An 18,698-nucleotide genomic window follows, 5' to 3' on the forward strand; every position below is an offset into this window, starting at 1 on the left:
ATTTGTGTCCTCACGAACGCGACTCTGCCAGGCTGTCTGTCTGAAAGCTGTCTGCGTGCAGCGTACAGACGGGTGTGCTCGGGGCATGTGAGGTACTTTGTGCGCAACGACCGGGGTCTGCTAAACCGAAGCCTGTTTTTTGGTGCCGTCTGACCGAACTGTCACGGGTCTGACATGTTCCAGAGCCGAACGAGCGCTCCGGAATGGAACGCATGATTCGTCATAGCAGCAGGGCGACTCCAAGTGGGTCTCGAGCTACTTTCTCGCAGCTGGGGCTAGCTTGTTCGTCGTCAGCGCGCTGGCCGCTGGCGTTTTTGCAGGAGTGCCATTGTTTCGGAGTCTGCTTCGTGTCACGTACACAATTCTTACCTCGGGTCACGCGTATTACTGCTGTAGCAAGCTCCACGCTTGTCCTCCCAGATTATATTTTCGTTTCAGCCTAGCCTCTTGCCTGTTATCTATAAAAGCTGGCTTCAGTATTTTCTTATATGTTGCATACAGTACCTACATTGAGTGGCAGCTATCAGTTCATATGCACTGAATGTGTACAATGTCAGTATTACTGAGTTATTAAATGCACTGAATAAATCTTGTTACACCGGGGGTGCTAGTTGAATAAATAATGGGCCTCATGCAAGAATAGTTATTGTACATTTTTCTTTATTTTTTAAGTATTAAGGGCTTGTGCCTCGTCGGATTCAACAAATGTTCATAACTTCAGAAAACTGTCCTGAAAGAAGTTGTCCCTTATAATACAATTTATACAATACTGTAGGTGAATTCAGTCAGATAGATGGCCAGTGGGATTAACGTGATCAAGGCACGTAGTCTACCACGTAGTCCTCACCTGATTAGTTAAACTGCGGCTCATCGGTTTTGGCAAAACATAAGAATATGGTGGACCGTTGAAAAACCTTCTCTTATTCCTCCTGAACAGTCCACTGAAATATGTTTCTGAAAACATTTGAGGCAAAATATGCAGTTGCTGAATCTTGATTCATATTTGATCTGCAATGCCTAGTTTGAAAGTTTGACTTCTGTGGGCCAGGTGAGCTGCATTCACATGTCTAGAAAGCCTCTCCATAGAAAATGAATGTATTGTTTACATGGTTCATACAACACATCGGGATCACTCGTAAATTTTGTTCCTACCTAATAAAAAATAATAAAAAAACCAGACAATTGCTGAATGCGGCAAGTTCTCTTAAATGAATTTTTTTCACGATTTAAGAACAGATCTGTTTGTACAAGTGGTTCCTGCATGAGGCCCAATGACTCTGTCTCGCCAAACCTGGTGTTGGCTCAGATTATGGTGGTGTACTTGTCAGAGTACATAACTTGTGTATTACGAAACTAGGGACACTAAGAGTTCACTATATCGTTCTATGTATATGTATTATATCTTTCATATTTGGACAGCGAGAAATGAAATGACGGTTGTGTCAGTTGCACCAGCCGTGTATCAATTTCATATATAATTATAAATCAAGGTTCACCTGCGCACTGCACTGGTGCTCTCTCAGCTGTCATTTGACCCGGCGGAGATGCGGGTTCGAATTTCTGTTCGCACCACGTGTTGCTTCGCAGAAAAATGAAAGCGTCTTTATTCAGCGTGAAATCATAGTGCAGGTGCTTCCTTTTATACATCGGGTTATTAAACTTTGTGTAATCTGGCACTGAGCGAGGAGGGGAAACGGGTGCAGGGTGACTTCTGTGATCTTGTGATGAGGGGATGCCCTAAAGATGTTATTTTGTTTTGTTGGACAGGGAGATGCGGGATCATCTGCAGCTGGCATCAAGGTGGGTTACCTCGGATGTTTCTGGAAGGTTCTCTAATGACCCGGTGGCTTTATTTTCCTTTCTTCACCAACCACTTTGCTGAGAGCACAAAACTGTTCATGAAGACAAAATAAGAACTGCAACTCTTTGATGACTGCATATAATTGTTGAGCCAAAATTTTTAGGTCAAATGTATTCCTTTGAGTCAATATTTTGAGTATTCCCTTTGGCACAATGTGAGATGCTCAACCTCGTTCACCCTCTTTCTCTTGCTCTCTTTCTCGCTCCCCCTCACTCTCTTTCTCTCCCTCTCTCGCTCTCTCTCCTTCCCCCCTCACTCTCTTTCTCTCGCTCTCTCACTCTCTCGCCCCCTCCCTTTCCACAGGGCGAGCCGGGCGAGTCAGGCAAAGGAGGTCAGAAGGTAAAGCTACAGTCCAGGAGCAGAACTTCAGTTGCAGCCCCCTGCCTACAGTTCAGTGGAGCTTTACCACAGCTCCGTGTTTCTCACAGCGACAGTATTTGTCTTGACATATATCAGCTTTAAGATCTCTGTAAAACAACAGAATTTGGGGCTACTGGGGTATGGTAAAAGTGTCAAAGCTGTACTCGTGCCAACTCTGGCCAGCAGCATAATTGGTGGTTGTAAAGGCCATTGATTGAGCCAGTAGGACCATGACTGCGTCTGAATCCGCAAAAATGCTGCCTAGGCAGTATTCTAAGGCAGGAAGGCATCGTGGCCCGTCCCATTCGAAAGTTTGCAAAAATGATGCCTTCTACGGTGCCTTCATTTGGACAATTTTGAAGGCATGCATGCATGTATCCTTCGCCAGGTAGGATACCATACATCTTTGTGATTAACCTTCGGCTTCTTAATTCTGTTAAATTAACGGCGGCTGAAAACAGCGACGGAGTTTTCCCAGAACTGTAAAAGAGCTTGTCCACAAGTGGAAGTATACAGCAAGCTCGATATTTGTTGTAGCTATATTTTTTAACTACATTTTAATTTCTTAACGCACTCATTCAGGTGGTCTGCTTCCTAATACCTCACATGGAGTGTCTTCCTGTAGCTCATGTCTGTACAAGCTGGACTGCCGTTTGTAAAGCAGCAGTGGCTTAACGCTGTGTGTTCCATAAGAGAGTGCATGCTTCTCATATCTATACACCCTCCTAATTTGGTAATGGGTTGCATTAAAGGTACAATATCAAAGATTTTTGTTTTAAAACATTGTTACAATACCATTGTAAATCCCTTCCTATCGTTGAAAAAGGCTCACTGACATGTTGACTCACCCTCTGCCTGTGTTTATAGTCCTAAAATTCGGGTGTGAAAATATACAGTTGACAGACCGACACTCTACCAAAACATTGTATAGCTGACAATAATTCAAGCTCCGTGGTTGAAAATTAGTTGTAATTGCCACAGCCAGTCGCGTGGGGGGAGGGGTACACAACGTCCACATTCACAGAGAAGGGGGACTGTGTTGTGGTTTGAGGGTGTTTGTTGCTGCAATTTCTCTCTTGACTACCTATTGTACCTTTAATGAGTGCAAGCTGGTGAATATGACTGTGAATACCAAACTGGAAGAGAAAGGGGCATTCAAAGTGGCAAGAAGCAATATGCCGATATGAAGAACTGAAAACTTATTGGCTGTATCTTGGCAGTGCAGACCAATCAGATTTCAGAACAAATACTTGTCCAGACCAACACTTTCCTTCAATTCCAGCTTTTTTCAGAACTATACAAGGCAAACTTTGACCAACTGCTCAATTAATTGATCCCCTTGTGGAAAAGTCACAATAATGTGTATATTTGTCATATATCGAAGCCTTGCAATACCTTGATGTTATATTTTATCATGTCATATTGCAATATTTTTATTTCCATCAAGGTGACTGTGTGACTGTGGGGAGGGTGAATAGTATATTGGCTGAATGCCTGCACAGCAGAAGAGTGGGAAGCTTACTAACATGCTTTTTTATTTACAGACTGATTTGTTTTACTTCAAACATTGCTTGAATTGTCTCCAGCCCCTTTGCAAAAAAACATGTTTATTTATAATTCTATACTTCTATACTCTATAATATCATTTTTAGTTTTTAGCAAAATTATTCCTATAACATATGAGTTTTTTCTCACTAAGCCCTTTTGAGTCACAGAGTTAAGAGTGAGTTTCCACGGTTGTTTGACCATTTAAAATGGCCACCGTAGTTTTCTTCCAGCAGTGAGGAAATGGCTACCCCAAGACAAGCCCCATTAATCACATTTTATACCAAAGAGCCACACCCAATTATTGAATTCTCACCCATTTTAAATTGGGGGGTAATCCTGGAGGGACCGCATTTGCATTTGCTATTTTTTTTGTTCTCAACCAATTATTCTGACTTTACTTTACTGAACAGTAATGGATGATTCCAATATGGGCCTAGAATGTGTGTGCACTTTTCAGCTATATCACACAACTTTATGAAAAATGTTACAAGTTGGATCTCATATCATAATTAAGAGCTGAATTTGGAAATCCTAAAATAGACCAGCACTCTTGATCTAAAAAGCATCGAGCCACCGGCCTCGGTGCACCTCAGTGAGAGTGTGAATGCGGTTTAAAGGTCCTTCACCACAGGTCTGTCATTGCATCTGTGTTGATATCCAGAATCCCATTCAAAAGCTATCATCCTCTGAGTGTACGGTTTTTAGCCAGCTTTCCAGAAGAAACCATTTTGATTTGAGGTATAGGCTCCATTCATGGTATTTATAGTTCACAGTTTAACTATGTGCTCTGAAAAATGCAAGCAGAAATGCAGAAATAGCAGATGCACTCTGGCTGTTTTGTTCCATTTTTAAATGTTTTTCAAACTCTAACAGATCATGGATTATGGTTGAATGCCCATTCCGTTTTTAAGAGATTCAATTGTGCATGATATTACTTTTGTCATCTCAGTTTAATGTCATTGTCGGTTTAGTTTTTTATTGTTTATGCAGTAAGACACATTTCTACATTTTATATTTCTGTGTCTGGCACAATCCTCAGGTTTAGGGTTCATATTGTCTCATTCCATTTGAGAAATACAGTTCAGTTTTCTCCACAGCTGTGGGGTGAATTAATTCATGTGAGATGGTCATGTAGCTGTGCTAAAATGGAGTCTTATTGTTAATAGATTAAGTAAAACACCTCAGCGGAAGTTACAGCTTTGATGTTCTGAAATACCAAATACCATGCCTCATAATGCTTCATACTGCACCCAGACTACTGCTACTTGCTATGTCGTTTTGAGCTTTTTTTATTAATGGCTGCCTAACCTTTTAGAAAGTGAACACCATACAGCTTCATGGCATCTTGATCATATTTTTATGAATGTCTTTCTTTGTTTTCATTGTCATCGTTACGTCATCATTATCACAATTACATCACTGTCACAGCTGCGCAACTATATATATTTTATAATGGGAGCTGGGAGTGAAGGTTCCTCCTTTTTTAGTGAATATTCCAGTGAAGTACATTCAATTTAAGCTCAGGGTACTGGCCCGAATGTCGTTCTGCTGGATTCTGTAAGGGAAGGTGCTGACTCCCCTGCATATTTTTAGGGAGTGAGCGTCACCCCTTAGTTAGGGCACCCTCCCCATGTCCCGTTTTGTTGAGGAAAGAGTGTGGCTTCCTTTAAATCATTAGGAATGTGGATACTTTCACATAGAAACCAGAGGAGAGTTCATACACTCACACGGTATGTTGGTAAGAAGAAATGCAACAACCTGACAGTGATTGGTTAGTCCACTGACTACTTCGCTGATTTTGCTGCATTTGCTGCAACAAATTACCATGTGGTTGGTGGAGAGCTCCTCTCTGGTTTCTATGTGAAAAGGGTATGTACCAATGTGCAGTCCCTATCTTAGTATCCTTGGAAATGGAGGGACTAATTATCTTGGACTGGAGTTTGAGATCCCTGCTCTAGCGTTCCCTGTAATTTGACCTCTTCAGGACTGGAGATTGAGATCCCTGCTCTAGAGCTCCTTGTAATTTGAGCTCTCCAGGACTGGAGTTTGAGATCCCTGCTCTAGAGCTCCTTGTAATTTGACCTCTCCAGGACTGGAGATTGAGATCTCTGCTCTAGAGCTCCTTGTAATTTCACCTCTCCAGGACTGGAGTTTGAGATCCCTGCTCTAGAGCTCCTTGTCATTTGACCTCTCCAGGACTGGAGTTTGAGATCCCTGCTCTAGAGCTCCTTGTAATTTGACCTCTCCGGGACTGGAGTTGGATATCCCTGCTCTAGAGCTCCCTGTAATTTGACCTCTCCAGGACTGGAGTTAGAGATCCCTGCTCCAAAGCGTCCTGGTAATATGTCCCTCTGTGATGCTTTTCTGTGTAGGGAGAGCCAGGACTTCCAGGGCTGCCTGGACTTCCCGGGATAAAGGTAAACACAACTGTGTCTTTACCCTCTTCCCCTCTAAATTTCTCTCCCATTCTCTTTGTCCCGGTGTCTCTTCTCTCTCACACTGTTCCATCTCTTCTCTCTCTCTCTGGCTCCTTATATCACTTCTTTCCTGTCTCACCTGCTGAAAAAACAGCTCAAGCTAGGTTTTAAACAGCTGGTAGCTAGTTGACCAGTTCAGACTAGCTCCCAGCTTGACATGGTTTGACCAGCTCAAGCTGTTTTGAGACCTGGTTGCTGGTTGACCAACTACCAGCTCAGACAAGCTGCCAGTACTAGCTGGTGGACCAGCTTATACCCAGCTCAACCAGCTTATGACCAGCTTCACCAGCTCAATTCTCAAACTGGCCCTCCCTCCTTACATTTTCCCTCTCTACCCATCTCAACTCTCTATCAACCACTCTCTTTCCATCTCTCTTCCTCTCTCTGTTTTCCACCAACTCCGCTCCCCCTCTTCATGCCCTCCCCAGAGCAGGTTCAACTCTTCAGTGCCTCTGTGAGGCATTGTATCAGCTGGCTGTTAAGCCCAGTTCAGACCAAAGATTTGTACTGATTCATGTCTGATGGCGGCGCTTGCTGTTGTAGGCGATTCAACTTGTCGAATTGCAGGATGCAAGTTTTAGAACATTGAGAAGCGTCACCAGGTGTAGTCTGGTCTGACCTTTAGTGGTAACAGCCCCAGGTGCTGTTTGTTAGCTACAATGAGGGCATCATAATTGGCGCTTGTCTGAGCTCGTATTAGGAAGGGTTCATGAGCGTAGAGCCTGGATGCAGTGACTTGAAGGTCCACGTGCTGGAAGAAAGCGTGTGTTTCCGGTGAACCTCTGTTAAAGTGAGGATGACAGGCGTATCTTAAGCAGTCCATTTTGTGAGTGAATTTTAGGAATTATGTCAAATGGTGGTACAGATCTATGTGACTTTCTGCATAAATATGGAAAATCCAATAGAGGTTATGGACAGCTACCTTTTCCCACTCATTAAACTTCATTGTGATTAACAATTTTTGCGAAATAAAAGTAAAGCTCTTTACACTCATAAACTCTGATATCTCTATTGTGTAAAACTGACAGTATTTTGATCCCATAGACTCTTTGTCAGGTTTATCATGTGGCTAAATGCATTTATATAAATGTGCAATGTTGTACACTTTGGTCAAATACGTAAATGTTTTGGATTCAAATACTTATCTACACTGGTCTGGTGGATTGAAATACTCTCAAAAAGTGCAAACCCCACCTTCTAGTCCTCTTGGTTGACTCAAGATCAGTCAAGCAGAGAAAAGTATTTAAATCCAAAACAATTACATATTTGTCCCTGGTCTGCTATGTTGTGCTCACAAGATGCTCACCTGCAATGCTTTTTCCGCTCAAAGATCTAACAGGCATGAAAAAAGGCTGTTGCTGTCTTGGATTTACTTGCCTGCTCCTTCTGCTCGCTTGTAACCTGTTGGCCTTGTACAAAAAACAAAAAACAAAGCTTTGCGTTTCATAACCTGGTTTTTATTTTAAAGACCACAATGCATTTGGACTCATATAATGCTGAACTAATGTGGTGCTCACATGGTATCACTCAACTAAGGTCTGGCGTAAATTCCTTGTGGTCGGCAACACTTGAGAGGCAGTTTCTCTCTCCTTCTGTGTGTGTGTGTATCTTGGTTTTACCATGGTGGCTAGGAATTCAATCTTTCATAGTGCGGAAGCAGTCCAGTCAAGTTGCAAGTGATCAGTCAGTTCACTTTTTTTATGTAGCACTGTACAGGTCGAGCCAATGAGTGCGTTTTTACAATGACAGTTGCATTGTTAGGCATCCATTGGTTCTGCAAATACATGTCAGTTCTCAGATGTAAAAACAACACTTCTGTGATATGTCCCTGCAGTTGAAGTAGAAGCCCGCAATGTTTAGTCAGCTGAAATCGTAAAGCTGCTGCTACACATACCAAGAATGTAGCGAGCCACGAAAAACGCTATTGAGCAAACGTTCAGCAGGCCACCGTAAGCTCCCGTTAGAGGCTCCAACCTTTAAACGGAAAAACAAGACAAGCTCGGAGATGAACAGTGATTGAAGGGTGCAAAACCGCGAGGGAACTTCTGCAACACAAGTCTGTCCTGCTCCATCCATGGACACTAGGATCCCTTTGTGGCTTAGAGGAGAGTCCTTCTCCATTCTTTCGCATTCCATTTAGACCTCAGCAGCTGGACTCATTTGTTTAATCTACTCATCAGTGTCCAAGTTCTTATCTTTGTGGTCATTCCTAGCACTTGAAACTGTACTTCCCTCTAGGGTCTTTCAGCGCACTTTTCCCTGGTTATGGTTATGCACTTTGTTGTACATCGTTCTGGAAAAGAGCTTCTGCCAAATGTAATGTAATCTGAGAGATTGGAAGAAGGAATGAAACAAACAATAAAAAATGTCAGTGTGGTACTCATAAGCTGAGTTGTTTGGAACATTTAGACCGAACAGTTTGGGTCCGTGCTGTGACAGGTGTGACCGAAGAGAACTCGGTAAGTGGGTTAATTTGCGTCTTGCGATTAAAGTTGGTCTAACGCCTCATTTTAGGGTGAACCTGGATTCCTGGGCCCCCAGGGAGAGCCAGGATTGCCAGGGCTCCCAGGAACCAAGGTAGGGGGTACTTCTATGGGGTTTTGGGGCCCTTTCTGGGTTCCCAAGCACCCACACACATGCACACATGCATTCTTACTGCTTGGTGCTGAAGGAATCCCATTCTTGGATGGCTCTATCTGTTTCTGGATTTAATTTCTAACTTCTGTTGAAACCAATTATCCCTTTCTCAGCTAATTAGCTGTATACAGTGCACCTTGCACATTATACTACAGTTACATAAGTGAGAGTATTTAGAGATTTTGCAGAAATGTATGGTTAAAGTGCATTAGGTACAAACGCGTACGTTTTCCAAGCAAAAATTAATTATATATTGTTGGCTAAGGGTAGAATTCGATGTACCTATAGGGTACCACCTAGTGACCAGCATTTATACCTTTTTAGGTAGTTCTCATACCTTTATTTCTGAGAGTATATGACCAACAAATGTCGTTAAAATTTTACATCGCGTAAATGATTGGCATTCATCAAATAGTTAAGGGGATAAAGTATCCAGGAATGGTTATGTCTCTGGGATTGGAGTGAGAGACTGGGGTTCAAATCCCACCTCAGATCTCTCACTCGTTACTGCGTTTACGGGTGTGTCCTCCACTAAGGCTGTTGTATGGTACACTCTGTGGTGGAACATTGAGGCAGTTGACACGGCATGATTCATTGAATGGGTGATGGTGTGATTAGCTTTGTTCAGCTGGGTTCATGGTCTCTTTATTTCACTGAATCGTTTTGATAGGGCACAGCCCCATTAAGGGTGGGACACAACCGGTGTGAGTAATCCCACCCCCAGCACACGGGTCTCTGACTCTCTGTCTTCGCACACACAGATACTGATGTAATGTATGCCCACACACAGACACACACACACACACACACACACACACATAGTGTACACACAAAACAGATACGGTACACATGCAAACACACATTTGGGGCTTGCTGATTGATCTTGGTGGAAGTGTGATGGTTCACTCGCACTGTCGAGCTGGAAACATGCCTGGGTTTGGGGAGGGGTAGTATGTGTGGGAGGGGCTAGGATGTTGGAGGAGGTGGTGTGTGGGAGGGGCCACAAATGTAGGAGGAGCTAGTGTGTGGGAGGGGGCAAAACTGTAGGAGGAGCTGGTGTGTGGGAGGGACTAATATACAAGAGGAACCTGAGTGTAGGGGGGGGCAAGATGCAGGAGGGGCTTTGTGTGCGGGAGGGGCTAGGATGTAGGAGGTGCTTGTGTGCGGGAGGAGCCAGGATATGGGAGGAGCTTGTGTGTGGGAGGGGCCAGAATATAGGAGGGATTTGTGTGTGGGAGGGGCCAGGATGTAGGAGGGGCTTTATGTGTGGATGGACCAATATACAGGAGGTGTCCAGGGTGTGGGAGTGTAACAGAAGACTGTGGGAGGGACCTGGCACTCGCCTGTCATCACTCCCCTGATCTCCTGTCTCTTCCTGCAGGGCGAGCGTGGTGACATGGGCCCACCAGGGAAAGGAGAGCGAGGTCAGACAGGACCCACCGGGCAGAAGGTCAGAGCCTCCCCCCCGCTAACCACCCTCTGCTTTGGGAGTCAGGGGCGAGACACCCAGAGAGAGATCTTTTCTCAAATGCTGCAACGCTTTGGGAAGGGAGCTTCCACTCGAAAACACATCTAAGCAAAAGATAAAACAGAAAGGATCTGTCTGAAGCATTTGCATCGGCCTCTTTCGTGAACAGCACCTCTGAACATTCAACAGCTCCTTCTGTCCCATGTTCTCCATCAGAGAGTTGCGTTGCCCTCTAGTGGCATTTACATTTACAGCCCGTAGAGCTCATAACATTTCTGTGAACGGCAGGGAAAGTACTGAAAACATTATTATTATTATTATTATTATTATTATTATTATTATTATATACACAACAGTTTTAAAATACTGCTCCTGTACTACTGTACTATTGTACAATACTACTGAAGTAGTTCATTTTTAAGAAACTTTCTAATTAAATCAGCAGTACTGAACCTGGTATTGATACCTGCAATGTTTTGGTAAGGCAGCAGGGATGACCTCATCATGTTGCTAACAGCTCATTTTTGGGCAAAGCAGATAAGGTTGCAGGTTTCACTCCCTGCCCCTCACTGCACCGATATTATGGGTCACAGTGCCCCCTGTTGCTCGGACCTAAACTGCCTTTGTGTGCACAATAAGCTCCCATTAGGGCGACATTGGCTCAGGAGCTGAGAGCCGTCGGAGGGTTGCCTGTTCGATCGCACCCTGGGTGCCGAACTAACTATACTATTACTAGACCTAATTGCTCAGGGATTGCTGATTGGTGCCTTGCAACTTGCCGTTGGTGTGTGTGTGTGAATGCGTGAAGGAGAAGCATCAATTGTAAAGCGCTTTGGATAAAGCTGCTATATGAATGCAGTTTAAGCATGTCACTCTGTTTTGTAATGCGTTGACATTGATGAATGCACTCTGCAGAAAAACACATGATGTCAGAGAGGGGAGTGATTGATTTGGCACCTCATCAGTAATCATGGAGCCAGTGGGGCGTCCTAAGGCTTCTACTTTGCCTGATGCAGTCTCTCTCACAGCCTGCTTTCCCGATTACCAGCCTTCTCAGCCAACTCACACACTGTGACTGAAAGCACAGCAGGAAAGCAAAATGATTCTTAGGAGTCAATCTCACTGCCTTTGAGGGGGTGATTGTGACATCAGTGTTCCAGAACAGTAGCTCAACATTCCAGAACACAATTATATCATTCATTCTAGAACAGCATGGTGTTCGGCATTCCAGAACAACATGATGTCATTCAACATCAGAGAACACTAAAAAGTAATACTGTAATTTGTCAATAATAATAATATAGCTTAAAAGTATGCTCTGTGCAAGTAGCCAGTGTTTTTTGTCTTGCTGTAAAGACAGTCTGGCATTTGTCAAGCAGGCCTTTTTACGGCTGCCTGTGTTTATGCCAAGGGATTGATTTTACAGGTGGCTTGAGCCCCAGTCTAAACATAGACAGGACCCCACAGAACCCGGGGCTCCTTTCACATCCTATCAGGGAGCCCCTGGGAGTCTCTGCCCTCCAATTAAAATGACAGACACACCAAAGGAGGCGGAGTTTAAATAAACAGCCGCTCATAACTCTCCAGTGATTCAACCAGGAGCACGCTGACGGCCGTAGCCACTGTTGCCGTAAAGTCAAACCGATGCTATTGCCGTTCATCGCGCGACTGTAAATATTTGCTTCACAAATGAGCCATTTGACAGCTCGGGCAACTTGAAAAGAAAGGTGCACTAAAACATCTCAAACAATGAGAGCCAGCGGGCTTCATTTACTGGGGGTTCGAGTCATAATGCCGCTCTGTTCTCTCTCTGCCACACGGAGATGGGGTACATCAGGGAAAGGCACGGAATTGAACTGAACATTAGCGTAGCCCGGGGGCTAAACACTGCCTACTGCTGCTATAGCCTCGGCCCTTTGATCTTCCAGAAGAAAAAAAACAAGTGTCATTCAGATGATTCAGAAATAGTAACTACCTCCAGGTCTACATCTGCACAGCGTCAGCAAACCGCCCACTTGTGACAGACTAATAAGTAATAATAAATAACAAGCTCTTATAGTTCTCTCATTTCTCTTATTCCACTTTTCTTCCTTTCTTCTCGCTCTCTCGTTCTGTCGCTACTCTTCTCGGTTGCCAGGGAGGACAAGGGGAGCCTGGAGCCCCTGGTTACAAGGGAGCAAAGGTCAGTGTCTGATGCCCTGCGGTTACCCAGGGTTACTGGGTTTATCTGGGTACTTACATTAGGGGTACCTGTTTTTACCCTCTTGGGTTATGTTCCCAAAGATGAGCTTTTTAAATATGTACACAAGATTAGATTGTTATCCTTCATAGTCTCAGGAAAAAAGGTTCCAAGAGGAACCCTTGGATTCCATATAAGAACCCTATCTATTTAAATTGTTTTTGTCAGGCAAAATGGTTCTATGTCTGGGAGCTGTCACACTTCATACCTATGATATAGGGTTCCATAAAGAGTGAAAAAGGGTTAATCTTTGGAGACATACCAAAGGCCTTTCTTTCTGAGAGTGGATACTTCGATACAGGATTGATTGTGTTTCTTATATTTGTAGGCATGCTTATTTGTTGTACTAAATGAAATATGACATGCATAACCCAGAAATCCACTCTGCAGGTTAAGTCTTGAAAGAGTTGCAGCAGCTGCTGCATGTGTAGTACTGAAGGAAGTTCCATCCCTCAAGGGCTGTAAGGCTGTGACTAATGTACTAATTTGTACAGGAAGTGACCTCACATGTCAGGAGAGGGAAATGTGGGTCCCCAGGTCCAACAGCACAGACATTAAACCAGTGCTGATATGTGTTTATAGGGCTGGTATACACATATGACTGAGCCCTGAGTTGTGTCTGAATGCCTTGGGATGATGTCACACATGTGTGTTTCAGGGAGAAACGGGGGACAAAGGGGAACAAGGATCCGTGGGGCTGAGAGTGAGTGATCACTGCATTATGACATCACTGCATTATAACATTATGACATGAGCATTATGACATAATTGGGTTGTCATCACTACATTGTTTCCAGACCTGGGTTGGACTAGTATTTGTCATGGATTCAATGACATTTCTGCATTTGACTAAGCCTGCCTGGTGTATTTAAACAAATTAAACAATTCCCAGAAGTGTAAACACTGCCCATAGCAGGCTCAAATGCACCTGGCAGGATCAACACAGCACAGTTTTGAATCCAAAACAAATTTGAATGTACCTCACTACATTGCTGTAATAAAACATGGTTGTATTATTACATTACTGTATCACCTCACCTCTCATTGCCTGTGCTGTAAATGCGCTTCTAAATGTATGACTGCATTGCAATGGGAACAGACCCAATATGAATAGTCTCTTCCCAGACCTCTACAGTTCTACTACTCGACAGTGCCTGCAGGTATTTGCTCCAGCCATGTGCTACACCACCTGATTTCACGAATGACCTTACTGCCTGAACAAAGCAGGAAAACATTTTTAGTGAAATCAGGTGGCATAGTACATAGTTGAAGCAAATCCATGTAGACACTGCGGAATTGATTCCTGGACCAGGAATTGAGTAGCGCTGCTCCAGAGCATTCTGGGATCATTCTGTATTATAACCCGCCATTGGGCTCAATACATTTTTGTCCTAGACACTTATACAACTCTTCAGGTTATCGGTGACATCATCATTGATCTACTCAGAGTTTGACAGTGGGGGCTATGGTTTTTGGCCGTAAGTTCTATCACACCATACCCTCCTCCAGTCTTCCCCCCTAACGGTGCTGTGCCTTCCCCGCAGGGCCCTCCTGGATTGAAGGGTGACCAGGGGGCGACCGAGATCATCGACTACAATGGAAACATCCAGGAGGCCCTGCAGGTCAGAGGTCACCAGACTTGCAGGGTCGTGACTCACAAACATTACTCATATCCTTAGTCAACCCTTCTGGCGCTGGGGCCAGATCCTGGTAGCACAGCTGATCTAGGATCAGTTTTCCCCCTCTCTCTATCCCAGCCTGATCAATTATGAGGATACAGGCAAGACTGGTCCCAGATCAGCATTCAAAATCTGGAATATGGATGGATAGCAAACCAAATAACCCTCCCAGTCCATTTACATGGGCATATACTATATCAAGGATTTCCATTTTTAATTATACCCCTTTATCCCTACCCTGTGCTCTAATTATGATAATTACCGAAGTAATAATTATTACCATTCAAGTAACTAAATGGTATGATATTAGCCGACGTTTACATTCATTTAAAGACTTTCATTGTTGTAATTAAGTCAGTTACACTGAAGAACAGGAGGTAAGAGAAGCATATTGACGGTATCTAGGTCTTTTTATGGACTGAATCACAGCGTTACCACATTTGCCTATTGGCTGAAAAGTGCTATTAGGCTGGTAACAGGTGTCAAAGGTCACCAGACAGAGTCAAGTCTACTTTATTTATAGAGCCCATTTAAAACAACAACATGTTTACAAAAGTGCTGTAAAATTACACAAACAACTGCACATCACTAGACATAATACTCTAGGCCAAACATTACACAGACTCATAGGCTAAGGGGAAGAGGTGAATCTTAAAACGAGATTTAAAGGTATGGAGGAAAACCTGATACTGAGGGGTAGGCTACACAGAGGTCCCGTCAGTAGTTTAACAGAGGTCCTTTGTCTTAAGGAGTTCAGAGGTCAGCACTGTTGACACAGGCAGCAAGCTGCCACACAGATTTCTGTGGTGTGTAACCGTTAATCTCTTTTACTCTTCCGCCCGCCAACAGAAGATTACCACAATTACAGTGACGGTAATTTGTCCCAAAACCTGTCTGTTTTTTATGAGTCCTTCCCCATTGACCAGCATGAATCCCTGTGCTTTTCCCCCATCTAACATGTGATGCTGTCCCCGTCAGATGAAAATGCAAAAAAGCATTCCATCAACTTCATGAAATCTCAGCCTGGTGGAAGTTACATGCTAGCTCTGTCCTGATGTGTGTCTGTAGTGAGGTTTCCATCCAATTGCTTTTAGGCAGATTTTAAATTTCAGTGGAAATGTGGAAATGCCTGAAATTTTGGAAATAAAAAGCACAAAAAATAGTTTTTATGCTTGGACGAGGTGGAAAAGTTGGCGTATTGATAATGAGAAGATGGAAACGGATTTTTCAGATATGTGACAGGGACAGGGATGTCGCATGATTCCAATCCAGAAAACCAAAAAGGGGCAGCTGGCACTCTTTTGGTCATGTAATATTGTTGCGTCCTTTTACGAATATTTGCATAACAGTAGTTGATGGAAACACACACAGATTTGTGATTTCCTTTGCCGACTTTCGGAAATTCACTCAAGATTTGCGAAACATCTGGGTGGAAAGGAAACTTAGCCTGTGACTTGCTGCTAATGACAGGGATCCCAAACTCAACCAATGGGAGATTTGAAGTATTGTTTACATTCATACATTCATTCATAAATGTATCTTGGCAAGCATTTTAAAGTAAAATGTATCTAGCCCTTGACAACTTGTCCATGTAGGGGTCCATCAGATATTGAAGATCTTTGGTAACATTGTCAGCTACAGGTGTGGGTTAGCTACAGGTCTGGGTTATCCTTACAGTGCCGGTGTATTGGGTGTAATTCTGAATAAATTAGGAGCATATAAAATAATTACTGATCTGCAAATACATCCAAAATACTATTTCCAAACAATGACACCAGCAGTTTTGTCACTGACGCAGAATTTGGGATGTCAGCCTATCATAACGAACTTCATGAGAAATTCTGCTCCAGGCTTGGAGGAGAAGGATCAGCCCATGACTTTGTTATTCTGAATTTGAACCTTTAATTCCGACAATCAATGTGTCTCATCCTTGCTTGCTTTTCCCTAACACCTGTGTGTGTGTGTGTGTGTGTGTGTGTGTGTGTGTGTGTGTGTGTGTGTGAGAGAGAGAGAGAAATAATTCTTGGTGTGTCTGTGCATGTGTATGTGCTGGCGTGGTTGCATGTTTTTGTGGATGTGTGTGAGTGTGTGTGTGTCTATCTGTGTGCGTGGGAAACAGGTTTTACGTAAAATATAACGTTTCTCTCACTGCTGACAGGGTCCTCCAGGACCAGCTGGACCAATAGGACCACCAGGAATAAAGGTGAGTCACCTTTACTTGTAGGGCAGACACCACTGTGCTTCTGTGCTATCTGCTTCTGGCTCAGAGAGAGACCAGCTGGTGTTCTTAAACCCTGTTCTCAAACCCTGTTTCAGGGCGAGCGTGGAGCACCAGGTCTCCCAGGCCTTGACGGCGAGAGGGTGAGTAGCGGAGGTTTGGTCAAGTCCATTACAGCCCACTTCACGCAATTGAAAGAAGTAACTGAAACTATATCAGTTACTCGACAAAGTCCTCACTGAACAACAGGGGTGTTTATAATGGAATTGTTCACCCACGACAGCGAGTGGTAAGCAGTGGTTTTCATCTTACTTGACTTTGACCAAAACCTTGTCCTCTGTGTAGGGTCTGAAGGGCTCGAGAGGAGATGCGGGGGTCCATGGCTTGCCCGGAGACAAAGGGAGTCTGGGATTGCCTGGCTTGCCTGTAAGATCCTCTACTCAAATCTGCCCTCCAGTTCCGTTCTCGTTCGATCCTGATAAACCCTTACGGTATTTGTTGGAGCCGTCCAGAATAGGACGGCCTGCAGCGTAGTGGTACATGACTGGGACCCGCAAAGTCGGTGGTTCGATCCCCAGTCTAGCCATAATAAGATCCACACAGCCGTTGGGCCCTTGGGCAAGGCCCTTAACCCTGCATTGCTCCAGGGGAGGATTGCCTCCTGCTTAATCTAATCAACTGTATGTTGCTCTGGATAAGAGCATCTGCCAAATGCCAGTCATGTAATGTAATTAATGGCCAAGTTTTACATGTTTTATGGGTAGCAGAGAGGCAGGACCTTTCTGTGGGGTTTGCATGTTCTCCCCGGGTCTGCATGGGTTTTCTCCATTGAGATAAATAAGAATTGGAGACAGCTTCTGCTTACTGGTTCCATCGATACTTATGGAGCTGCTCAATGGTGCATGAAGCCAGTTCATGGAGGCTGCCATGTTTGTTTATGGGGCTTTTTAGGTACTAGAGCATGTGCACTGGGGCTGTTTTTAGCACCACAGCATGTGCACTGGGTAACTAAATCTGAAGGGATGACTAATCAGTTCAGTGTGAAGAAATTTTAGAATGCAAAAGTACTCTCCAAAATAGTATAATTTACATTTGTTTTTAGGCACAGAGGCATAATAAAGTGCCATACTTCTAGTAAACACTGGAGTTTGCTAGCTTCTGCGGGAAGGTCAATTCCTGGTCCCCTGGTTATCTCCCACAGTCCAATGCCATGCTGGTTAGGGTATTTGGAGAGTTTAAACTGCCCGTAGGTCTGTGTGTGTGTGAAAGGGGGCAACACTATTACAATAATTATTTGTGACCTGTTCTATCATATTCAGTCGTATGTCGCGCCAATTTCACATACAGTAAATCGATGTTTATGTAGAAAATGTTCATTTTTGGCTGTTTTAGGCTTTCATCTTAATTTTGTAGAACAATATCTAGGCTTTCATAATTTGCATGTCTTAATGCCAAATTCAAATTTTTTTTTTTTTGTTTTTAAGCTTTTTAGCAAGATGTCAAAGTGAAAGTAACACCTGAGTTGAGTTGTTTGGAGGCTAGACAGCTTGTCACTATTCACCAGTCACAAACAAGTGCATCAGCTGTGTTCGTGGCTACATTTTAATGTATTTGCTTTCATGGTCTGTATGTAGTTTTAAAGGGTTTATGCATAAGATGACAAAGTACAGCCCCGGAGTTTGGTAGCTCAGTGTCGGTAGTCTCCCAGCCTCATGTAATTCTCACACAAAAAAACTTTGAAGCCATTTATCTCAAAAACATGGTTTGGTGGCACTCAAAATGAAATGGAACACAATTCCCTTGATATCTGGAGCAGAGAGATAAATTTGGTATCATTGGAAAGCTTACATTTCTAAAACTCAATCAGTGCCTGTGAACACACACTTCCTTATACCCTTACTGCTGCTTTCCAGGGTGTGAACGGGCTGAAGGGCGAAAAGGGGGACGCAGGACTGCCTGGGCCTCAGGGACCTTCGGTGAGTACGGGCAACGCCCCTCTCGTCTGTGTTATCCTGTGCTACTACACACCCCCAAACTACCTCATATAATGCATCCTTGCACCGACAGTGTGTCCATACCTGTCTATTTGTGGAATCTTCCTGTGGATTCAGAAGCAAACTTTAGTTTATGGGCATCTAAAGACAAGCTGAAATCAAAATTCAATTTAGTCAATTCTTTATAACCATACAAACAGGCCTTAAAAGTATATAT

At 43.7% G+C, this 18,698-nt stretch overlaps 1 protein-coding gene across 1 annotated transcript in view; it reads left to right on the forward strand.

Annotated features, from left to right (window-relative positions):
* The window catches only part of LOC133135871 (collagen alpha-1(XXV) chain-like), an 84,716-nt gene that overhangs the window by 41,982 nt on the left and 24,036 nt on the right, over positions 1 to 18,698 (forward strand). The window contains exons 11-23 of the mRNA XM_061253191.1: positions 1,768 to 1,800; positions 2,165 to 2,200; positions 6,142 to 6,186; positions 8,761 to 8,823; positions 10,265 to 10,333; positions 12,489 to 12,533; positions 13,249 to 13,293; positions 14,135 to 14,212; positions 15,119 to 15,142; positions 16,428 to 16,472; positions 16,586 to 16,630; positions 16,833 to 16,913; positions 18,401 to 18,463. Coding sequence (XP_061109175.1) covers positions 1,768 to 1,800; positions 2,165 to 2,200; positions 6,142 to 6,186; positions 8,761 to 8,823; positions 10,265 to 10,333; positions 12,489 to 12,533; positions 13,249 to 13,293; positions 14,135 to 14,212; positions 15,119 to 15,142; positions 16,428 to 16,472; positions 16,586 to 16,630; positions 16,833 to 16,913; positions 18,401 to 18,463 — 672 coding nt within the window. The remainder of the gene's footprint in view (positions 1 to 1,767; positions 1,801 to 2,164; positions 2,201 to 6,141; positions 6,187 to 8,760; positions 8,824 to 10,264; positions 10,334 to 12,488; positions 12,534 to 13,248; positions 13,294 to 14,134; positions 14,213 to 15,118; positions 15,143 to 16,427; positions 16,473 to 16,585; positions 16,631 to 16,832; positions 16,914 to 18,400; positions 18,464 to 18,698) is intronic.

The sequence above is a fragment of the Conger conger genome, chromosome 8 (assembly GCF_963514075.1).
Source record: "Conger conger chromosome 8, fConCon1.1, whole genome shotgun sequence".
NCBI lineage: Eukaryota > Metazoa > Chordata > Actinopteri > Anguilliformes > Congridae > Conger > Conger conger.